Consider the following 22,531-nt stretch of genomic DNA (forward strand, 5'->3'; position numbering starts at 1 on the left):
ACTGCACGAGCCAAAATGAATTCCTGTGTAGGACTTTGTTACTTCTGTATTTAACTGCTTTGTTGGAAGTAGTAGGAACACACTGAATGTTGTAGTTAAACACAGTATCTTTGTCACTGAGATGTTGCCCTTCAAAGTTTTGAAAAATAAACTTATTTAGAATGGTTTAGAAGCCAGGACTGGACACCTTTAAGATTTTTGGCCTTTGATTCTAATGCATACTAATGATTTTGCAGTACATGAATTTCACATGGGAGCTTTGAATTCGTATTTGGTCCTCGACTTTTGTTATTTAAATAGATGATTAACATACAAATAATGTAAAATCAATGTGAATATATGCACCTGTGTCAGAATACTAGGAACTGTTACCCATACAGCAAGTGGGTTTGGTCACTTGGTGGGTTTCAATCCAATGACCACATCAAGGAGGATTTAGCAAGGGAATTTTATAACTTGTCACAAGTGAGGAGCTCATAGGGCATAGTTCCCAAAGCAGTATCTCCCCAAGCTGGAGGCTGGGTCAGGTTTTATAAGCATATTGTAATGAAGTGTGATCTGATTGGATCTTGCAATGAGGTGATGCCGGGAAGCACAATCTGACTGGATCCTGCCATGGGGTGATGTCAGAGCTCGATCTGATTGAATCCTGCATCCTGCACTGTGGTGTCTGCTTCTTCATTCAGTCCCTGATTCTTGGTTCGGAGCACTTAGGTTCCCGCTATGGCTGCATGTTTGATTCATCTGGGGTTGCTCAGGTTATTAACATGACTTGAGGGTCTGTGGCAACTGTAAAACAGCTCATAACTTTGCTACATAAAAGTTGAACAGGATTGGTCTGGTGCAATTACATACATAAAGATCAAAAGAGACCATAGCCTTTTTTCTCAACCAGGGTTTCACGTTTGGGAAAGCTGGCGAGATCCTCACCAGGAGACTACGGTCAATGGCTTTTAAAGCAATGCTAAGACAGGTAGGAGTGTGCGCTGGAGAATGCCTTCCGGTTTTTCACATTTCTTCCGTATTAAGTTTCTTACTGTTCTTATTGCTATGTTGATAGGCATGTTTTCCCCCCATGGTATTCATGCAAGGATGGGGCAGAGTCCTACAAATTGTCCTGGTCCTTCAAGAGCTAAAGACCTCTCATGATTTTTTTTTTCACAGAAATAGGCTTTGTTTGGGTAGCTTTGGCTTATTCTGTAAATATCTCTCTCCATGTAGACACCATCATTTCAAAGACCTGTATCTCTTTTCTGGATCCTGTGCAGGCCCTGGTGAGTCCATTGAGACTCCAGGATGTCTTTAAACCAAGAAAAGCTAGTTGGTAGCATTTAATCTCATGTACCACAATCTACCATACTAACTGTAGGTATTCTCGAATGTTAATAATTGTTTTGTTTATTTCTTATTTGAGGTCTATTTTCACATTAATTCATGTGTTGGTTTATTCAAACATTACTTATCATGTACCAGACAGTGTGCTGGTGGCTAGTACTGTACAATCCATTATTTACTCTCCTGGTAAGTTCACATTCTAGTGCATGACATACGAAAATGTGCAAACATGAATTATCTATTTTTATAGAAAATGCCTAAGAGAGGGCTAGAATATTATCCATTCAATTGACAGGAACTGATTACATTCCTGTTCACAAATGGGCACATAATAGGGAGTATATTCTAATTAAATCTGTTTACAAATTCTATTTCAGTATCTCCTAAACTCTTGCTATGCAAGAAAAATTATGTTAAGGTAAAAGATGCCATGGATGAGTAGCTTACAATTAAAATCAAGTCTCAGACATGCTTCTTTTTTCACCTGTGGCTAACTGGATATAAGACACACTTTTAATCAGTGTTTTTTTTTTTTTTTAAATATCAAACAAAAGCTTGGTGAGAAACCGGGGCTTATTTTCTCCTGCCTAGAATCTATCAGAACAACATGTCCAAGACAGCTCCACCACCCTTTATGAGAGACAACACCATATCAGGGCAGAAGTGTCCATAGTGAAAGACATGATGGTTGGGTGAATGGAATGCCCACCAGCCTCCCAGCCTTGGGCGAACCTGGCAAAGAGCATGGCAGCCATCTGGGTGAGCCCTGCTCCCCTAGACCAGAGATGCTCTCCCTGCTACCACAGAGCAGTCAGGAAGCTGGGTTCTGCCAGATTCTGGGGGATTGTGCTCAGAGCAAGGCCAGGGACTCTACACTGCATTTGAGATATTCCCTAAATTTCCTCAGCCTTGGAGCTTTGGGAGGCTTTGTCTGGTTTTCTTTGCTTGTTTTAATTTTGAACTAATATAAAGGTATATTTTATGCCATAGGACATGAGCTGGTTTGATGACCATAAAAACAGTACTGGTGCACTTTCTACAAGACTTGCCACAGATGCTGCCCAAGTCCAAGGAGTATGTAGACTGCACTCTACTTGTATTTTTTTACAAACATGGTTTTAGATAAGCATTTAGCATACCCACACTTGTTAAGATGCTTCCAGCTAGAAATAGCAGAAAGCTCAAATCAAAACAATAAGCAGAAGATTAAACTTCAGGGTTGGTTGACCCACTGCCCCTCCAGATTTAATCCAGAATCCAGGTTCCCATCATTGGCTTTGGCTTTATCCCAAGGCTGATTCCCTGCAGTCAGGGAATGGCTGCTAATAGTAATTAGAACTACAAGCTTCCTTATTTCCCATCCAGTGAAAGAGAGCACACACCTTTACCTCAACCCCCAAACAAAACCCTTTGCTGAAATCTAATCTGGGCTAATTTGGGTCACATGCCCCACCCTGAACCACTAGCTGTCTCCAGGGGACAGCGATGTTCTGTGTGGCCTACATCCCCACCCCTGTAGCTGAGGTGGGTTACTTTGCTGCTCACTGCTTCCACACAACAGGAGAAGGAGGAATGGATGCAGAGAGCCGACTGTAATGTCGCTACAGCCACCTTTGTTTTCTGAGCAGTGAGCAGTACAACACCAATTCATCCTTATATGTGCTTTGTGGTGGATTGTCTCTTAGGACACGTACCCTTTGTAACAATAGATGGTCTCTGGGAGTGTGTAAATTTCCCTTTTACACTTTTGAAGCAAATGGCCTTTAAAATTACCCAGGTACATTGGAGTTAGTTTCCTCTTTGAACATTGCAGCTATGAAAAAATACATGCATCCCCAGTGCCCATCCACAAAGCGAAGTTGATTACTTGGTTCTAGAATGTTGGTTCGGGTGGGCAGGAGAGGAATGAGAGTGTAAAGGCACAATGAAGAAAAGTCTGCAGAGCCTCATGAGTTAAGCACAGGTGTCGTGGGTTTATTGTAATGAAAGTAAGCCAATGTAGCTCAGGCACAGAACCCACTCATCATTCTGACCAAGAGGCTAAGGCTGGAGCACATGCATTGGAGCTTAAAACTACAGTTTCTCTGTGCTTTTTCTCTTCCAGGCCACAGGAACTAGGTTGGCTTTAATTGCACAGAATATAGCTAACCTTGGAACTGGTATTATCATATCATTTATCTACGGTTGGCAGTTAACCCTATTGCTATTAGCAGTTGTTCCAATTATTGCTGTATCAGGAATTGTTGAAATGAAATTGTTGGCTGGAAATGCCAAAAGAGATAAAAAAGAACTGGAAGCTGCTGGAAAGGTAGGTCAAATAAGGTTTCAATTAGTGTAAGTGTTGTTTTTAGACATGTGTTTTATTTGAATTATTTATCATGATATGCAGGCTGTAATAATTAAATGTGCTCACTACAACTAATAATTGTCAATTGTATATGAAATATTTTACTGTATTAATGTCTAGAACTTAAATATAAGGTGATTAACATAAAACTTTCAGCTTATAGAAAGCAGTTAACATAGTTATGATAAAGAACTTCTGAATATTCAAAGTGCATTTCATTTTACTTCATATCCCAATGCTACTGTTTGGACAAGTGTCATCCCTGTTTCAGAAACCTTCATGCAGAAGACTGTAAGTGAATTGTTCAGGGTCAGACATGTGCTGGTATTTAAGAGATCCTCTACTTCTTGGCTGTGATTTCTATAATTAAGGTGGCAGCCACCAGATGGCAGTAATGCCTCAATTTTGTGGTTCTCACTATAATGGCAATTGGGCTTAACATTTACTTGAGCCTTACTATGTGCCAGTTATTGTGCTACATATTTATATGCACCAATCTATTACATCTTCACAATAATCCTATAAGGCAGGCACTATTGTTATCCCAATCTCAGAAATGCAGAACCTGAGATTCAAACAGAAGTTAGAGATTTGGCTGGGATTTAAGTTCAGGTCTAGTTTCAAAGTTCTTATCTCTACTATATGGTCTCTTTATATGTGTTTAAGTGTGTCTAAATCTACACATAAACATTTTATTTACATGTACATGCACTTAAATATTCAAATGTAGATTATACCCATGAACATTTTAGTCTGATTTATGTAATTATTATCCTTTATTGAAACATGAGGAAGTGAAGCAGATGATAAATATAAATTGTGATATAGTTTTTATAGCATTGCACTTTACAAAGCCCTTTTACGAACATTACTGCAACTGACCTTCACTAGTTATGAGAAATGGAACAGGCAGTATCTCTATAGGGAAGAAGGCATCAGAGATTGGGTGAGTGACTAGCTGCAGAGGTGCCATATTAAGGGGGAAGATTAACATTTGGACCAACCGTGTTTCCACTAAACCAGTTATGTCTGATGAAATCCTTTCCTGTCCTCTTGTAACCGGCATCAGCTGCTGCTGTGTGCAGTGTTAGGTATAATAGTATCTCCAGATTTCCATCAGAATGCACTCTCCTCATTTTCATCCTGCATCCTCTCCAGGACTTGGAGCTTGCTAGGACAATATGTGGTTCCCAGGAGTTGGGAACCCCTGGGTGTCCAGAGTTCTTGAAGATTCTCTTGGCTGCTGACTGTGGGTACTTTAGGGCACCATTTCCTTTACTTCTGAGTGTCTCAACTAACTGCTGAAGAAACACTGTGTAGCTCTGTTTCCTCCCCTGTCCCTCAATCCTGCTTCTTTCCACATTTCATATGGGAGAATGGTCAGTTGGATGGAATGAAAATAAACTTTTCTTAGACAAGTTAACATGGTAGAAAACATCTTGAATCTAGTTAATAGTCTTAACTCCATTAATTGTTAGAATTTTGTCAGAGTAGAGCAGGTAGAATTGAGCAGTATTGAAACAAAACAAAATCTTGCGTTAGTAGCCTTGGTCTTGCTACTCACAGTGTGTGAGGCTGGAGAAGATGCCCAACTTCTCTGGTCCTCACGTTCCACTTTAGTAAAATGAGAAACTGTACCAGATACTGTCCCAAGTTCCTTCCAGCTAAAACCCTGTTATCCTAGGGATCAGAGATTGAATAACTCACACTGGCCAGTTTGATTTTTTTTTTTGGAGCTACTTTGACCTACTAGGGCTTTTAAAAATACGAAAGATTAAAAAATTTTTAAATGTTAGTATCAATAGTTCAATATTGTTTACTCAGTCAGCACTTGATTGAGAGTGAGAGTCGGAAAGAAGGTTCTAGAAAAACCCTAAATCACTGTTTATTTAAAAAGAAATGCTCTCATTTACCTGGGTACAGTTTCATCATTGTTAAAGGACAACAGAGTTTGAGGTATTCCCATCCCAATTTTCCAAAAAGGGCTTGGTAGTGAGGGTGTTGGTTGCTGGGCAGGGAGTGGGGAGGGAAGACTGCCTCATAACCGTCTTGATCCAGGCCCTGTCTGGTCACTGAGATTAAGGGCCCTCTGTGCCTGAGCTAACCCGCAAAGCAGTTGACTCATGACTAGAATGTCAAGAGAAGTGTCAAGTCATTAACTGGTTTCTCCTTGTGTAAATTACACAGCAGGAGTAGCAGAATAGCATAATGGCTTAGGAACGTGGACTCCTCATCAGATAGCCTGGGTTGGAATTCTTGCTTTGCTACTTATTAACTTTAGAACTTAAGGCAATTCAGTTAACTTCCCTGTGCCTCGGTTCTCTCATCTGTGTAAATAGGAATACTATTTACCTTTCAGGGTTGTGACGCTAAATGAGATCATATTGGTGAATGAGGTAATATTTGGACATAGTAAAAGCTCAGTAATTTTTCTCTATTCTCATAATAGCTATCTATCTTTATTACAAATGAAAAATCTGTGGTTATTCAGTCTCAAGCATCAAATATCTTCCTTTTAGCTCATTACAGAAGCTAAGAACTGAGGTAAAAAAGTCATAAAGCTGTTAAAAGCCTAAAATTAAGATCTTATGCTCTGTGTGCTGATGGTTTAGATGACTCAACTACAGAACTATGATTTAGACTAAATAGCTAAGTCGCAGACAATGAACATTTGTCAAGGGTCGTTTGGCTATAAGAATCAGAAAACTTCTCTGGCTGGTTTGGGTAAAAGCGATTTGATATAAATACACTTCGAAGTACAGGAAATACAGGCAGTTTGTGTTTAACTGGCTCTTAGAGCCACAGGCTCTAATATCTGAGTCTTCCTATATACCTATTCCATTCCTCAGATGCTATATATTCAGACCAGCTTCTTACACATACCCAATGTGACATCAGCCTCTGAAGCCACAGGGCCTCGCAGTTCAAACTTGTATCCAGGGCCAGGAAACCAAATCTGATTGACCCAGATTAGTCAGATGTCTGCCTCTGATTTAATCACGGATTTAAAGCATGCTCATGTTGTTTATAATTGGGATCTGCTTCCCATTGTGAGTGGACAGCTATTATAAGAAGTTATACTCAGGGAGGAAATAATTGGCAGCTCCAATAGGCCCTTAGAAATCACAGCCTAATCCTTTCTTCTAGGACTCTGCCCTGCGAAGAAAGTCAGGCCACAGAGGGGTTGTGACTAAGGCCAGTCATGTAACTGTCTGGTGGCAGGCTGGGAATAGAACCAGACCCTTGGTTCCCAGGTCACAGTTCTTGCCCTAAGCCGATCAGCCTTCCTGGGCATACAAAGACTTGCCTACCATACTTAGCAGAGCCAGAAGTACCACTTTTGTCATAAAGCTAGTCTTGAACATATTATACCTTTTGTTTTTAATGTAAAGGAAATTAAAGCCTATCAAAATACTCTTCAGGGTGCTTTTGACAGAGCCCTAGGGCTTATTTTTCATTATTTCAGAAGTAAAATCACCACTTTTAATGAAGGTCTATTCTGTGTTACAGATTGCAACAGAGGCAATAGAAAATATTAGGACAGTTGTGTCTTTGACCCAGGAAAGAAAATTTGAATCAATGTATGTTGAAAAATTGTACGGACCTTACAGGTAATGAACTATATGATTCCTGCCAAGAACCTAGTGCTTTCCTAAGGCTGAATTATTATCCCGAAAAGATAATAAAAGCTCTGCTGCTCCAAACAATGATATGACTATAAGGGTGACCTTTTTTCAATAATTCTATCACTGAAAATAAGTAACTTTTTGATGTGAGTAGGACACAGAATTATATTTTTTACATCTTACGCAAACAATAAGAATAGGTCTCCAAGAGGTAAAAGATATAGAGAATTGCACAGTCTTTGGTCATCAGTGCAGGCAACAGAAATAACCTATCTGGGTGACTCAGGACAAACATTCCTTTAAGGAATTGCTCAAATCTTCCTTTGCAGTGTGTAGACTGAACCAAAAGTGAGACTTGCTATTGGGTATGTTCCAGAGGAAAGTATTTCATTTGTTCTCTGAATGAAGACCAGATCCAACCTACTCTGAAGATAAAGAAACACAGTCTATTTCAGTGGTTTATAGTTGAGCAATTCAAGAAACTCCTAATGGCACCATTTGCCACTCATTTCCACCGCAGCCTGATTTTGTAAATGAGTATGTTTTAACACAAACAAAGTTGAACACAACTTAGATTACAGTTTTGCAGACTGGAACAGTAGTTCTGAACACTTGCAAATTTGAACAGATATCTTCAAAAGTCTGAATTTATGCCATCTCCTCAGTTATGCACACTTCATATGACACTAAAGAACATGCAGCTACATATTTGTGTCTATTTGATGTTGGACATATAAACATGTATGCACCATTAATGATAACCTATTTTGAACTTCAAGGAGGGTTAAGGAAGAATAGAAAGCTGAAGCTAATTGTGAACTTGGTTATAATTTAAAGATTCAATAGCATCACAAATTGCTCAGTTAAGTTTTGTAACACCATGTTCACAGCACGTAAGTGAAACCATCCAAATTAGTGACACTTTGAATTTTTCCTTTTGCCAAAAATGCCCTCATATTTGAGAGTAACTCAATTATAGTTCTTTTGGAGGATTCAGAGGCCAATAAAGTATAGCATGAGGTCAAATTGGAAACTGTACAAAATAAATTATATACAGGGGCTGGAAGGATCTAGCTTGGGAAAGGACTTCTGGTGTATATCTATGTAAACTTCAGGGACTCAACTTTCGTGAATCTGAAACATGAATTTTAACCTAACAGAGTACAACTAGTTACAGGAAACAACATAATAGTAGTAAATCACATTCAGATGATTCAAACTTAAATTCAGATCCTGACGTTTTAGGCATTTTTGAAACAACAGCTATGCTTACATAATAGTAGTTGAACATTGGAGTCATCAGATATTAATATGTAATAACAGTTATCATTTGAGGAACCACTATGAACTAGGCACTGAGCTAGACATTTATATGGTTTTTAATTGTCAAAACAATTCTGCATTACAGTGATTATTTCCATTGTATAAATGTTTAGAGAAGTTATCATTTACCCAAACTAATATAACTGGAGGTGGAACTTAAACCCAGTCGGCCAGACTTAGAAGCCATGCTCTTTCCACTACACAGCGCTAAGGGAGGCTGAAGAGATGGTTAAGAGTATACTGATTTGCTTTTCAGGAATTCCGTGCAGAAGGCACACATCTATGGAATTACTTTTAGTATCTCACAAGCATTTATGTATTTTTCCTATGCCGGTTGTTTTCGATTTGGTGCGTATCTCATTGTGAATGGACATATGCGCTTCAGAGATGTTATTCTGTAAGTAGTTTTAAAAATATTAAGATTATTCTATAATAAGGTTTTAGTAGGTTTATGCAAAAGTTTAGAGTAGGAAAAAAATGACTCCTGTGTCCAAAGATGAGGTCAGGGATTTAAATTTACCACAGTTTCCATCCTGGCAGGCACAGAGATCTGATCTTGTTAATACTCTAAGTGCAGTTTCATTTTGTGGACTACATTTAAGCTTATGAAAATGATCAGAAAGCACAGTTTTAGTTGTACATGTAACCCTGGTCAGGATGATGCAAATTTTCTCATTATGGAATATAGGCAGAAAAAATCATAATTAGAAAGTTGCTGGTGACCATGGACTCAAAACAGGGTTATATAGCTTACTATTATCTACAACCAAAACATGGCCTGGAAAGCGAGATGGGAATACTTGATAGAAGTCTGGCAAAGGCACTCTCTCCTGAACCAGGCCTGAGATGAGATGGCCCTGCCAACATTTGCCTCTCAGCTTCTCCTTTTTCCTTGGTTTCCAAGGCAAACTACTGGTCTGTTTGATGCCTTCTTTTCATAATGTACTCAGTACATTCCATTAGGTTGCAATCTAGGCTTGAAAGAGGGAAGCCACTCTTTTTAAGATCATTTAGTATGTTTCTGCTGTGCTGGGATGATTTTAAAGCAGTGGTGAATGGCCATTTTTGAAACAGGGTCAAGACAAAAAAGCAAAAGTGTATAAGAGCTGGTATTTTTTTTTTCATCCAAAATTAAAATTACCATGAAAAAATGTATCTGTATAATCAGGATCCCAGCAGGAAACAAATGGCACAGCAAATGGGTTAATTGATGAGTTTGCTAAAGGGTCTATTTACAAAGGCCTGGGAAGTGTTAAGGTAAGCAGTACCCAAGAAGGAAGTTAACACCCCAGCAATACCCAGCTAGAAACTGCTACCACCCTAAGCCTAAAGGCAAGAGGAGGGAAAGATTGCCAGAACTCAGCATAGGTGCTTTCTGTGGTCTTTGATGGAGGGACAGCAACTGCACAAGCAATCTGACAGGAAAGAAGCCAAAGAAACACATACCCTGGCCTCACTCCCTTCCAGCCTCCCTATCCTCTGCTGTGCCTTCCATTGGCCAAACCCTGTGAAACCAGAGGACCAGAAAACCTTTTGATTCTGTTCATGACAGTTGGAATCCCCCGACATGGAGTAGGGAGATAGAAGGTAGAGATGGGTAAAAAGTGAGGAGTGATTTTGGGGGACAAATGGAACTAGCAGCTGGGGATTACAACTTAGAGTACAACTATTGTATTAAAAATATTGAGAATGTTTCTGAAAGTGAAAACCGTTGGAAAGTTACATTAATCCTGCTTCCTTTCTTTTTTAAAATCATTGAAATGTTAAATTATGGAAACCTAGAAGACAGCTTTTTACTCTTTCATGCTAAAACTAAATAACAGGCAGTACAGGGAAGCTATGCAGCCACATGTGGGTTGTTCATCACTATTTTAAAACTTAGTTTTTGGCGACTAACCTTTTCATCATATTTAAAGGAAAGCCTTACTATACCTCTCATCCCAGCCCCTAGGTACTAAAAACCCATTTTTAATGTCTTAGCTTGAGAAGTTTGGGAGGTAAAAACTTAAAGTTCTCTATTATTACTAGAGAACTCCCACTCCTTTCTCTGGGATGGTGCTAGTATCAAAAGTAAATTATTTTGTGAAGTTGTAGATCTCAGGATCTTTAGCCCTTCCTAAAAGTTGTCATAATCAATATCCATCCTTTAAAGAGCATATAATTAGAAAATAGAACTTTAGTTTAAGGTAACCTTTTTTTTCCAGAGTGCTGTCAATAGTTATTTTAACTTTTATTTTAGGTTCAGAGGTACATATGCAGGTTTGTTAATACAGGCAAACTCATGTCGTGGGGGCTTGGTGGTCATCAAACCCAGGTACTAAGCATAATAACTGATAGCATAGTTAATTTAATTGTAAACAAAAAGCTATTTCTAGTAAAGGCTTATTTTCCCTAACAAAAATTATTTACAGTGATGATGATTATCATTTGTGTGGTAGTATAGAAGAAACCACAAACTGGAAGTCAGTCAGGGCCGGAGCTTTATTAGAAAAAGCTTACTTGGAACTGATCAAGGCCCTTACACACTTTGTGCTTCAATTCCCTCAACTCTAAAAAGAGTATAACCAGCAACTAAAATTAGCTGAGCTCACAAATCAGATTCAGTTATAAGCCTCTTCTTGAAAGTAAAAACCTTTGGAAAGTCACAGTAGTCCTAAGAAATTAGGGGCTCCTATGCAAAGGGAAGTCAGAAAGCAAGTCGAGAAAAGGCAAACCCTCACGAAGTGGATCTTGCCCCTCTCCTAGATTTATCTTGTTACTAGAATTTTATGGAAATGTATGTCGTGGAGAAAGGGGATGATTAAGGAGTAAAGAGGAAAAATATTGGTAAGCTCTATGCCTTTAGACTTTCAAACATCATGGAGTTAATTATATAATCTAATTTTTGAATTTCTCTCCTTCTGTCTAGGGTGTTTTCTGCAATTGTGTTTGGTGCAGTGGCCCTAGGACATGCCAGTTCATTTGCTCCAGACTATGCTAAAGCTAAGCTGTCTGCAGCCCACTTATTCATGCTGTTTGAAAGACAACCTTTGATTGACAACTACAGTGAAGAGGGGCTGAAGCCTGTAAGTTCTCTGATGCCTGATGATGCTTGATCAATTTTTCCCTAACGCTTGCTGTCTGCTAGATTATAGCTACAGGATAAGTTTGTGATGATTACACCAACATGTGTTTAATTTAATTTGTAATATTTATATAGCTAATATTTGGGCAACTTGACTGGCATTTAAAAACTTCATAGGTGGTTCAAGGATCCTGAAGTTTTAGCACATCAAAATAAAAAAAAAAAGGAAAACCAGATATATTAGAACTGAATAGTTTCCACAAAAATTTAGTCATTTCTACATAAAGGTATAATTCTGCCATGTTAACGCAATTAGCAGTTTGACTTTTGTCACTTTTTATAATGGTTAAGTATAATTGGTAAGAAGGCAGTTCATTCACAATGAGAGTAATAATCCTATGCTTTATTATCTACAAAGGTAACTTAAACTCACATCTGAGTGTTCTTTGTATGACACAAGATGCTACACACTGTCATATACAAGCAGCTGTGCAGGTAAAGAGACTGGGACTTACACAGTCTTTCCAGGACTTTCCCAGGTATTTCATGTTCTGATAAAATTGCTGTGTCCAGTAAGTGAGATAAAGAAAGTGAACTTAAGAAACTGCCAGGGTTTGCCATCAGGGCTGTCCACTGAAACTTTAGTTAGAAACTGTTGCTAAATTTCCAAGTCTTTAGAGCCTTTTGGACACTGGCTTGATTCCAGCTTCAGAATCAGCAGTTGGGAAAGCTAAATCAATATCTTAAAGAAATCAGAAACTGAATTAGATAACAACTCATGGTAATGACTTTTTGTCTAATCTCACCTGTACCCCTATCTCTCACCTTCATTTCACATCATAATAACTTGCTATCAATATTAACTGGCACCAGAACTATACCAAATATGAATTTCATGTTTCTCTACTATAGTCTTTGGTAAAGTTTCCTTGAAATAATATTTCTTATTCCAATAATTATCAGTCCAATTATAATAGCAACATTTAAACATTTATTCAGGATAAATTTGAAGGAAATATAACATTTAATGAAGTCGTGTTCAACTATCCCACCCGACCAAACGTGCCAGTGCTTCAGGGGCTGAGCCTGGAGGTGAAGAAAGGCCAGACACTGGCCCTGGTGGGCAGCAGTGGCTGTGGGAAGAGCACCGTGGTCCAGCTCCTGGAGCGGTTCTACGACCCCTTGGCGGGGACAGTGGTGAGCGCATTTCCTTAGTAACTTGATTGAAGGCTATATTTTAATTGGCCCAACCAATATTGTCATAATGGAAAATACTAGACAAATGTAGACCCAGAATCCTGTTTGATACAATGACCACATTCTATAAACCCCAAACTGGCACCATATCCAAGAAATATATGGGGACAATAGGACAGAATGTCTAGAATTCAGTCTAGTTCAGAAAATACTGAATATAAAGTTAATTTTTACCCTGCCATGGACCTTTCCGGTCAGCCTGATTTTTCTAAGAAAACACTGACTTACTGGCTTATAAAGGTGAACCACAAACTCCTGCCCAAATTCAAAGTTGACTTCCAAAACAAGGTGCTACCTGCTTATTGCCTCCCCACCGCTTTCAGTTTTGCCACCTTCTCTTATCTTGAATTCTAGGCTCTCGAACTTTGACTTTAATCCTCAACCTCCAGCTCTTTCATATTTGGCTTTTGTCATTGATTTTCTAGCATGTAGCCCCCTGGCTCTCTTCCTTGAGTGAAGACCAACTCTTACCGATAATGCTTGCATCTGCCATAACCTTGGGACGGCACCCATGACCAAGCCCTGGGAGCCTGTCCCCATTAGGCAGTCACCAAAGTGTTAAGCCTTGTTTAAGTTCTTTTATTAATAGTTGTTAAGCTAAATCAGCCTTGTTAAGCCTAATTTAGTTGTTTCTCTCTGGAAATCTTATGCTTTGCTATTATAACTATTCTGCAGGTAACATAGGCAAACCAGCTCACCAAAACTCCGTAAATGTGAAGTGCTGATACTATGGTGGGAATTTTTTTCTTTACTGAGATCAAGACTAGCTAGGCTTGTGTCTAGTCCTTTGCCTGTAACCTTTACCTTACAGAAGGCTGTATTTTCAAGTACGTATTACAACACTTCCCTAGGAGCACCATGCCTCCTGCCTATAGCAAGTAAAACAAAAACAAAACCATCACTGCCAGCAAAAATAAATCTCCCAAAGACACTGCCCTTTGTAACTTGTCCATTTTCCATTGGATTCTTGTCCTTAGTGCTATCAGAGAGGTGGGGGAGAGTTAAGCCTAGTAGTTTTCAGGGAAAAGAGAGGTAGAGGTAGGACCAGAGTCAACCAACTTTTGGAATCTGGGGGCCATGCGTCTGATCAGCTTTTTCACTGGTGTGTGTGGGGGAGGGGGAAATCAAGTCAAGTTGAAGGGTTACAATTATTCTGGGGACAGCAGACCTGAGTGGGACACCTTGATGCAGGCTTCTTTAAGGCAGAGTAGGACACAGATGGCTGGAGGAGGGCAGACAAGGACAAAGCGAAGTGTGAAAAAAGAGGTTCAAATGTGCTACCATTTTGCCAGTTAGACCAAGATAGGGATGGCTTAATCACCATAAAAATCATCACATTGGCCATGCTGGCCTCAACAGTATAAGTCTTGGAGGGTTGTTGTTTTGCAGCTGCTGATGCCCTCATGCAACAATCCTCCAAATGGACAATGTAGTAACTTTTTAGTTTTTTTCTTTTTTAAACCCTCCTTATAGTTTGTGGACTTTGGTTTTCAGCTTCTCGATGGTCAAGAAGCAAAGAAACTCAATGTCCAGTGGCTCAGAGCTCAACTCGGAATCGTGTCTCAGGAGCCCATCCTATTTGACTGCAGCATTGCCGAGAATATTGCCTATGGAGACAACAGCCGGGTTGTATCACAGGATGAAATTGTGAGTGCAGCCAAAGCTGCCAACATACATCCTTTCATTGAGACATTACCCCATGTAAGTTAACGGGTAACTTCTTAGCTGAAATCAGAAGAGACTATTTTTTATCCCCCAAACAATTACCAAAGTTATGCCAACAAAATCTTGTAACAAAATATGTTGATTTACTAACATTAACAACTTGGACAAGGCACTTGACTTCAGGATACCAAGCTTCCTTACTTGTAAATGGGAATACATCATGCCTACCTCATACAAATGGAGTGAGAAGCTGAAAACCACCATACTTCAGGTTGCAGACTGGTGATTGAGGGCTGCATTTAGACTACAGTCATGTTTGATTTAGCCCTATGGTACTTTTAAAACAATTATAGTTTTTATTTTGAGATAATTATAGATTTACATGTAGTCGTAAGGAATACAGAGATCTTATGTACCCTTTACCTAGTTTCTGCCAATGACAATCTCTTGCAAAACTGGTATAGTGTCACAAGCAGGATACTGACATTGATACACTCCACCGACCTTATTCAGACTTCCCTTGTTTTACTTGCATTCATTTGCATAAGGATTTAGTTCTGTGCAGCTGTATTGCAGATGTGGATTCATAGATCCACTAATTAAGATACAGAACACTGGCGCGGTGCCTCACACCTGTAATCCCAGCGCTTTGAGAGGCCAAGGTGGGTGGATCACGAGGACAGGAGATCGAGACCATCCTGGCCAACATGGTGAAACCCTGTCTCTACTAAAAACACAAAAATTAACCAGGCATGCTGGCAGGCGCCTGTAGTTGCAGCTACTCAGGAGGCTGAGGCAGGAGAATTACTTGAACCTGAGAGACAGAGGTTGCAGTGAGCCGAGATCACACCATTGCACTCCAGCCTGGGCGACAGAGTGAGACTCTGTCTCAAAACAAAAAAAAAAAACAAAGATACAGAACATTCCCATCTCCATAAAGATCCCTCATATTGCCCTTTTAGAGCCATGCATACATCCCTTCCTCCCACCCTCACTCCTCCCAAACTCTGGCAAACACCAATCTGTTCTCTGTTTGAATAATTTTATATTTTAAAAATGTTTTATAAAAATATATACAGTATGTAAACTTTTGGGATTATCTTTTGTCATTCAGCTAATTCCCTGAAGTTGTGTGTATTCATAGGCATTGCTTTTTATTACTGAATAGTATTCCACAGTATGGAGGTACCACAGTTTAACCACTCACCTGTTGAAGGATAGCTAGGTTATTTCCTGTTTCTGGCTATTGCAAATAAAGCTGCTATAAATACTTGTATACAGGTTTCTGTATGAATTCAAGTTTTTATTGCTTTGGGATAAAGACCCAGGAGTGGAGTTGTGGAGCAGTATGGCAATTTCATGTTTAGTTTATAAGCCATTGCTCAACTGTTTTCCAGAGTGGCCATCCCATTTTACATTCCTACCAGCAATGTCTAAGTAATGCAGTTTCTCTGAATCTTTGCCAGCATTTACTGTTGTCATTAGTTTTTATTTTTACCACTCTGATAGGAGTGTAGTGATACATCACTGTGGCTTTAATACGCATTTCCCAATGGCAAATGATGTGGAACATAGTTTTTTATATGCTTATTTGCCATCTATATATCCTCTTTGGTGAAATGTCTCCATGTTGTTTGCCCATATTCTAATTGGATATTTTTCTTTTACTGCTGAGTTTTGGGAAGTTTTTCTTTCTTTTTTTTTTTTTTTTAACATATTGTAATTACTGTTGGATATGTAGTTTGTAAATGTTTTCTCCCAGTCTGTAGCTTGTTTATTCATCCTATAAGAGGATCTTTTGCAGAGCAAAAGTTTTACTTTTGATGAGGTCCAATTTATCAATTCTTCCTTGTATGGATTATGCTTTCAGTGTCAAGTCTAAGAACTCATTGCCTAGCCCTAGGCCCAAAATATTTTCTGCATTTTTTTTCTAAAAGTTTCATAGCTTTACATTTTAAATTTCAGTCCATGACCATTTTGAGTCCACTTTAAATATGTGTAGCCCCAGAAGGATGGCTTGAGGTCCCTAAAAGTGATGGTAGGGACAATTCATTTTATGGCATTCTTCCAGCATTTGAGGTTCCACTGGGTTACACTGACGTAGAGCTTAATTATTTTTGCTTTTAGTTTCTGCTATAGTTAGAAATCACTCACACCCACAAATAAAATTTTAAAAACCTTTCATTTTGGTTAGTCTTACCAACCTTTAATGCACAGGCATTGACCTGAATCAAATATTGGATTTGATTGTGAATAGAAAAATTTACAGCTTCAGCTCTGAATATAAGTGACCACTAGACTTTAGGAAATTAATTCACATGATATACATCACTGCATAAGCCCTGCAAACTGAACTGACTCAATTTACCTCTCTATTCATGTTCTTTCTCAGCCTAGAATGTTATCTCAAAATCAAGCTCCCCAAACTTCTCTAAAAAGGTTTCTTTCATTTATTTCCCCTTTTTTTTCTCCTTCCACCCTGTCTCCACAACATCTTCTGTCTCCCTCTTCTGGTCTTTCATAGTGTGCTGTGTATACTACTACAGTCATGTGTTACATAACATTTTGGTCAACGACAGACTGCATATACCACAGTGGTTCCCATAAGATTATAATGGAGCTGAAAAATTCCTATTGCCTAGTGACATATCTGTTATAATATCATAGTGCAACACAAAATTCATGTGTTTGTGGTGATGCTGGCATAACAAAGCCACTGCACTGCCAGTTGTATAAGACTATAGCACATACTACTATGTACAGTGCATAATACTTGATAATGACAACAAATGACTTATTGGTTCATGTATCCATTATACTATTTGTTGTTAGACTATACTCCTCCTATTTTAAAGAAAGTTAATTATAAGATAGCCTTAGGCAGGTCCTTCAGGAGGTATTCCATTAGGCAGGCATTACTATTGTAGGAGATTATGGCAGCTCTGTGTGTATTATTGCTCCTGAAGGCCTTCCAGTGGGACAAAACATAGAGGTAGAAGACAGTGATATTGATTATCTTGATCTTGCATAGACCTAGGCTAATGTATGTTTGTATCTTAGTTTATAACATAAAAGTGTGAAAAGTAAAAAATAAAAAATTAATTTTTTTGAGACATCTGCTCTGTTGCCTAGGCTGGAGTACAGTGGGATGATCATGGCTCACCGCAACCTCTGCCTCCTGGGCTCAAGTGATCCTCCCATGTCAGCCTCCAGAGTAGCTGGGACAGGTGCACGCCACCACGCCCAGCTAATTTTTTGTATTTTTGGTAGAGACAGGGTTTCACCATGTTGCCCAGGCTGGTCTCGAACGCCTGACTTCAAGTGATTCACTTGCCTCAGCCTCCCAAAGTGCTGGATTATAGGCATGAACCAGCGTGCCCAGCCATAAAAAATTTTAGATGGAAAACTTATAGAATAAGGACATAAAGAAAGAATCTTTGTAAAACTGTACAATCAATGTGTTTTTAAGCTAAGTGTTATTACAAAAGAGTCCAAAGGTTTGACAAATTTAAAAGTTCATGCCTGTAGTCTTAGCACTTTGGGAGGCTGAGATGAGAGGATTACTTGAGGCAAGCCCAGCCTGGGCAACATAGGGAGATCTAGTTTCTACAAAAACAAAAACAAAAACAAAATTAGCCAGGCTTGGTGGCACACTCTTGTAGTCTCAGCTACTTGAGAGGGATTGCTTGAGCCCCAGAGTCCAAGGTTGCAGTGAGCTATCATCACACCACGGCACTCTGGCCTGGGTGAAAGAACAAAACCCGATCTCTAAAATAATAATAATTATTATTATTTAAAAATTTATAAAGTAAAAAGTCAAAGTAAGCTGTTAATTTGTTGTTAAAAATTATAAAATTTAGTGTAGCCTAAGTGTACAGTGTTCATAAAGTCTACAGTAGTATACAGTAAGGCCCTCACATTCACTCACCAGTCACTTACTGACTCACCCAGGCAACCTCCAGTCCTGCAAGCTCCATTCATGGTAAGTGCCCTATACAGGTGTACCATTTTTTAATCTTTTACACTGTATTTTTACTGTTCCTTTTCTATGTTTAGATACACAAATACTTACCATTGTGTTACAACTGCCAGTATTCAGTACAGTTACATGCTGTATAGGTTTGTAACCTAGGAGCAATTGGCCATACCACATTGCCTAAGTGTATATAGTATGTGATACCGTCTAGGTTTGTGTAAATACTCTACAATGTTTGTACAACAATAACATTGCCTAATGCAGTTTTCAGAACATATCTCAGTCATTAAGCAATGCATCGTTGTAATTTAGTCCTTACTTGACCTTACATTGAATGATTTATATGTATAGTTTTTCTCTGTAGATTATAAATTCCTTTAGGGCAGAAACAAAGCTGAATTCATTTTCATATTTTTCACAGTTCATAGCATAGCATGTGCTCAGTAAATATTTAAGGGAATAAATAAGTTTGAAAGAATACACTAGTATCTACATGGATCATATGAACATTTGAAATTAAAAAAAGACTTTGAAAGTATTCGTATTTAACCTTTATAGGACTCCAGTGACATCGGATTAACAGTAGGAACTCGAAAATTTGCTCAACTTTCTATTGTAGAATACCATTGAGAATTAAAGTCACTAGTTTTCTCGTTTGATTTTAAAAATAAACACTTTGTTAAGTTGAAAGGTTATAGAAACTGTTATTGACTCTAAATGTTTTTCTTATAAATAGAACTGTCAACTGTTAAGCAACAGTTCATTAAACATCTTTATAACTTGGTTAACTTGCAGAAATATGAAACAAGAGTGGGAGATAAGGGGACTCAGCTCTCAGGAGGTCAAAAACAGAGGATTGCTATTGCCCGAGCCCTCATCAGACAACCTCAAATCCTCCTGTTGGATGAAGCTACATCGGCTCTGGATACTGAAAGTGAAAAGGTGTGTGTAGCCTCCCAACTTATGTCCTATTCAATTTATGAAATAGAAGGGATTTTGTTGTCAACCATGAAAAAAACACACACAAGCACAGGAGGGAAAGCATGGAACTTTAGATAGTGAGTTTTTTTTAATTTTTATTTTTTTGAGACAGGGTCTTGCTCTGTTGCCTAGGCTGTAGTGCAGTGGCGCAATCTGGCTCACTGAAACCTCTGCCTCCCGGGTTCAAGCGATTCTCTTGCCTCAGCCTCCCAAGTAGCTGGGACTACAGGTGCCTGCCACTATGCCCGGCTAATTTTTGTATTTTTAGTAGAGGTAGGGTTTCATTATGTTGGCCAGGCTGGTCTCGAATCCTGACCTTGTGATCCGCCTGCCTCGGCCTCCCAAAGTGCTGGGATTACAGGCGTGAGCCACCTTGCCTGGCCGATAGTGGTTATTTTGAAGTAATGGAATACTTTATTCCAAATTTTCTAAAATGATTATATATTTTATAAACAAAGCATTCAAAAGAAAAAAGCTGCACAAATTACATTTTTAGCACATTAGGAATGAAAAACTGGAAAATACTCAAAAGGGAACTAGTTAAACAAAAGATTAGAAAATTTAAATACTTAACGAATTTTTTTACAGCATGGGAACCCATTTGTGTTATATTTAAAAAGCAGAACATAACTATGTAGATTAAATGTTGATTATACAAAATACACGTGCATAAAGTTCAAAGATTCTAAGAGATTAGAAATTAAGTTTATTAGAATGGTAACATTTTCAAATTTACTTGAATGTTAAAACTAATTTATACAATTTTTGTGATAAGGTGTCTGTCTGATTTATCAATAGGTTGTCCAAGAAGCCCTGGACAAAGCCAGAGAAGGCCGCACCTGCATTGTGATTGCTCACCGCCTGTCCACCATCCAGAATGCAGACTTAATAGTGGTGTTTCAGAATGGCAGAGTCAAGGAGCACGGCACACATCAGCAGCTGCTGGCACAGAAAGGCATCTATTTTTCAATGGTCAGTGTCCAGGCTGGGACACAGAACTTATGAACTTTTGCTACAGTATATTTTAAAAATAAATTCAAATTATTCTACAATTTTATCTGACTTGTAAAAGAAGTTTCTAGTTTGTCATCATAAAACATAAGTATATCTCATTCTAAATCAATTTAGAAGATCCAATTTGGGGTTTATTACGGCATTTGAAATTTGAGAGTTAGAAGTGACACCTGTCTTGAAGTATTAAAACAACAGGCTGGCTCTCCCTAAGTTATTAGAAACATCCAGAAAAAGAACAAAATTCAAGATAAAAGTACAGGTGTAGAAATATAGAAGCCACAGACATAGGAAAATGGTCTTATGGTCCTGAATGGGTTGGGTAGACAGGATAGTTTGGGAATAATTTTCCCAAGTACAAAAGAAAAATAAATTGTTTAATAGCCTCATCTCTCTTGGTAATTTTCTAAATAATTCTTTTATGGAATCAAAGTTTTTTAAATGAATGAATTTCCAGCTTTATCATCCAAGACCAAGAGAAAATGAAATTGCCCCTATCTAGCTAACTCTGAAAGCACGTATCAGTTCCATTAAGCAAGAAAGAGCCCTGTCATTAAGTATTTCTTTAAAGTTTTAAACTCGTTAATTTAAAATGTACAATTATCAATATAATTTGAAACATCAAACATCGACGATACATGCTGAGTTTCTATAGCAACTGTGTCCTCTTTTATAAATATACTACTTTTCCCAGAAAATCCGTTTTTCCTACAAGGAAAGGTATGTTTAATGGAAAGCCAAAAATATTCTAGACAACCCCTGGTAGCTAACCACACTGAAATGTTTCCGTATGTTTTCCCTTTGTTTTCTCCACAATTTTCTGCAACAAATTAGTTCTTAGTGTCGTATCAGGTTGTTAAATTCAGTAAATTATCCAAAGTTCTTCTAACTGTAATAAACCATATTACCAAAGAATTTTTCAAATGTGACCACTGTGTGAGTGGATCAAATTTCAGATTAACCAAGACAAAAGTGAGGCAAAAAGTATATTACTGCAGTGACCCAAAGTAGTATTCAACCTGTTTCTCTATAATGATTCCCAAACTTGCCTGGTCAGAATCACGGGGCATCTATTCCTAGACAAAATAATAGATTCAGTAGGTCTGGGTTGAGACCCAGGAATGTTTTTTAAAATGCACTCGATGATTATTCACGTCAGGCAAGCTAGGAAAAGTGGTGAGGTATGACTGAGAGGGGGTTTCTGTGCAGGTGATGCAGTTTCCAAAATACCCCACTCATTACACATTATAGGTTGAGTATTCTTATCTAAAATGCTTGGGATCAGAAGTGTTTCATATGTCAGAATATTTGCATTATACTCACTGGCTGAGCAGCCCAAGTCCAGAAATCCTAAATGTTCCAGTGAGCATTTCCTTATGTCAGCACTCAAAATGTTTTGGATTTTGGAGAATTTCTGGTGTTCAGATTTGGGATTCTTAACCTGTATTTAAAAACCAACCAAATGATTCTAAATGCCTTGCTGTCTAGTTTACAACCCTGCACTAGAGTGAGGGAAAAGGTTCTTAGTTCAGATCTCATCTTCCTTTTCTATACCAACCATGAAGAAATGTATCAAATGTCACAGAAGCCAACTCTGAATGTTTTCACAGAGGAACAGTACTGGTGCTTTTCAGGACAGAGGCTGGCACAGTGTAAAGGGCTTAACTGTTAGTAATAAACCAGTCTTACCAAATTCAGAACATATGTGTTTTTTAAAAGGGATGTATAGAATCAGTACACTGAGTATGATGTAATCTTTATATATATTAAAATGTCTGGCAGATTGCTATAGTGCCCAATAATCATGCCCTCTCTGCCCACTTTTTTACAAAGTGACTTTCTCTTATTAAGAGATTACTTTTTCCCCACTCCTTAAATCTGGACTTCCCTTGTGACTTGGTTTAATCAACAAAATGCAGCCAAGTGATGGCATGTGACTTCAGGGC

General features: G+C 38.4%; 1 protein-coding gene across 3 annotated transcripts in view; it reads left to right on the plus strand.

Annotated features, from left to right (window-relative positions):
- The window catches only part of ABCB4 (ATP-binding cassette, sub-family B (MDR/TAP), member 4), a 68,622-nt gene extending 47,992 nt beyond the window's left edge, over nucleotides 1-20,630 (plus strand). The window contains exons 18-27 of one of the 3 annotated variants that reach the window (XM_011961771.1): nucleotides 896-973; nucleotides 2,326-2,409; nucleotides 3,440-3,643; nucleotides 7,193-7,293; nucleotides 8,888-9,028; nucleotides 11,540-11,696; nucleotides 12,695-12,892; nucleotides 14,447-14,653; nucleotides 19,389-19,535; nucleotides 20,373-20,630. In XM_011961771.1, coding sequence (XP_011817161.1) covers nucleotides 896-973; nucleotides 2,326-2,409; nucleotides 3,440-3,643; nucleotides 7,193-7,293; nucleotides 8,888-9,028; nucleotides 11,540-11,696; nucleotides 12,695-12,892; nucleotides 14,447-14,653; nucleotides 19,389-19,535; nucleotides 20,373-20,579 — 1,524 coding nt within the window. In that variant the 3' untranslated portion in view covers nucleotides 20,580-20,630. Of the gene's footprint in view, nucleotides 1-895; nucleotides 974-2,325; nucleotides 2,410-3,439; nucleotides 3,644-7,192; nucleotides 7,294-8,887; nucleotides 9,029-11,539; nucleotides 11,697-12,694; nucleotides 12,893-14,425; nucleotides 14,654-19,388; nucleotides 19,536-20,372 lie in introns of all 3 variants that reach the window. The other 2 variants (XM_011961770.1, XM_011961772.1) reach the window with 2 other exon arrangements.
- The last annotated feature ends 1,901 nt before the right edge of the window (nucleotides 20,631-22,531 follow it).

This window comes from Colobus angolensis, unplaced genomic scaffold (assembly GCF_000951035.1).
Source record: "Colobus angolensis palliatus isolate OR3802 unplaced genomic scaffold, Cang.pa_1.0 Scaffold569, whole genome shotgun sequence".
NCBI classification, from domain to species: Eukaryota; Metazoa; Chordata; class Mammalia; order Primates; family Cercopithecidae; genus Colobus; species Colobus angolensis.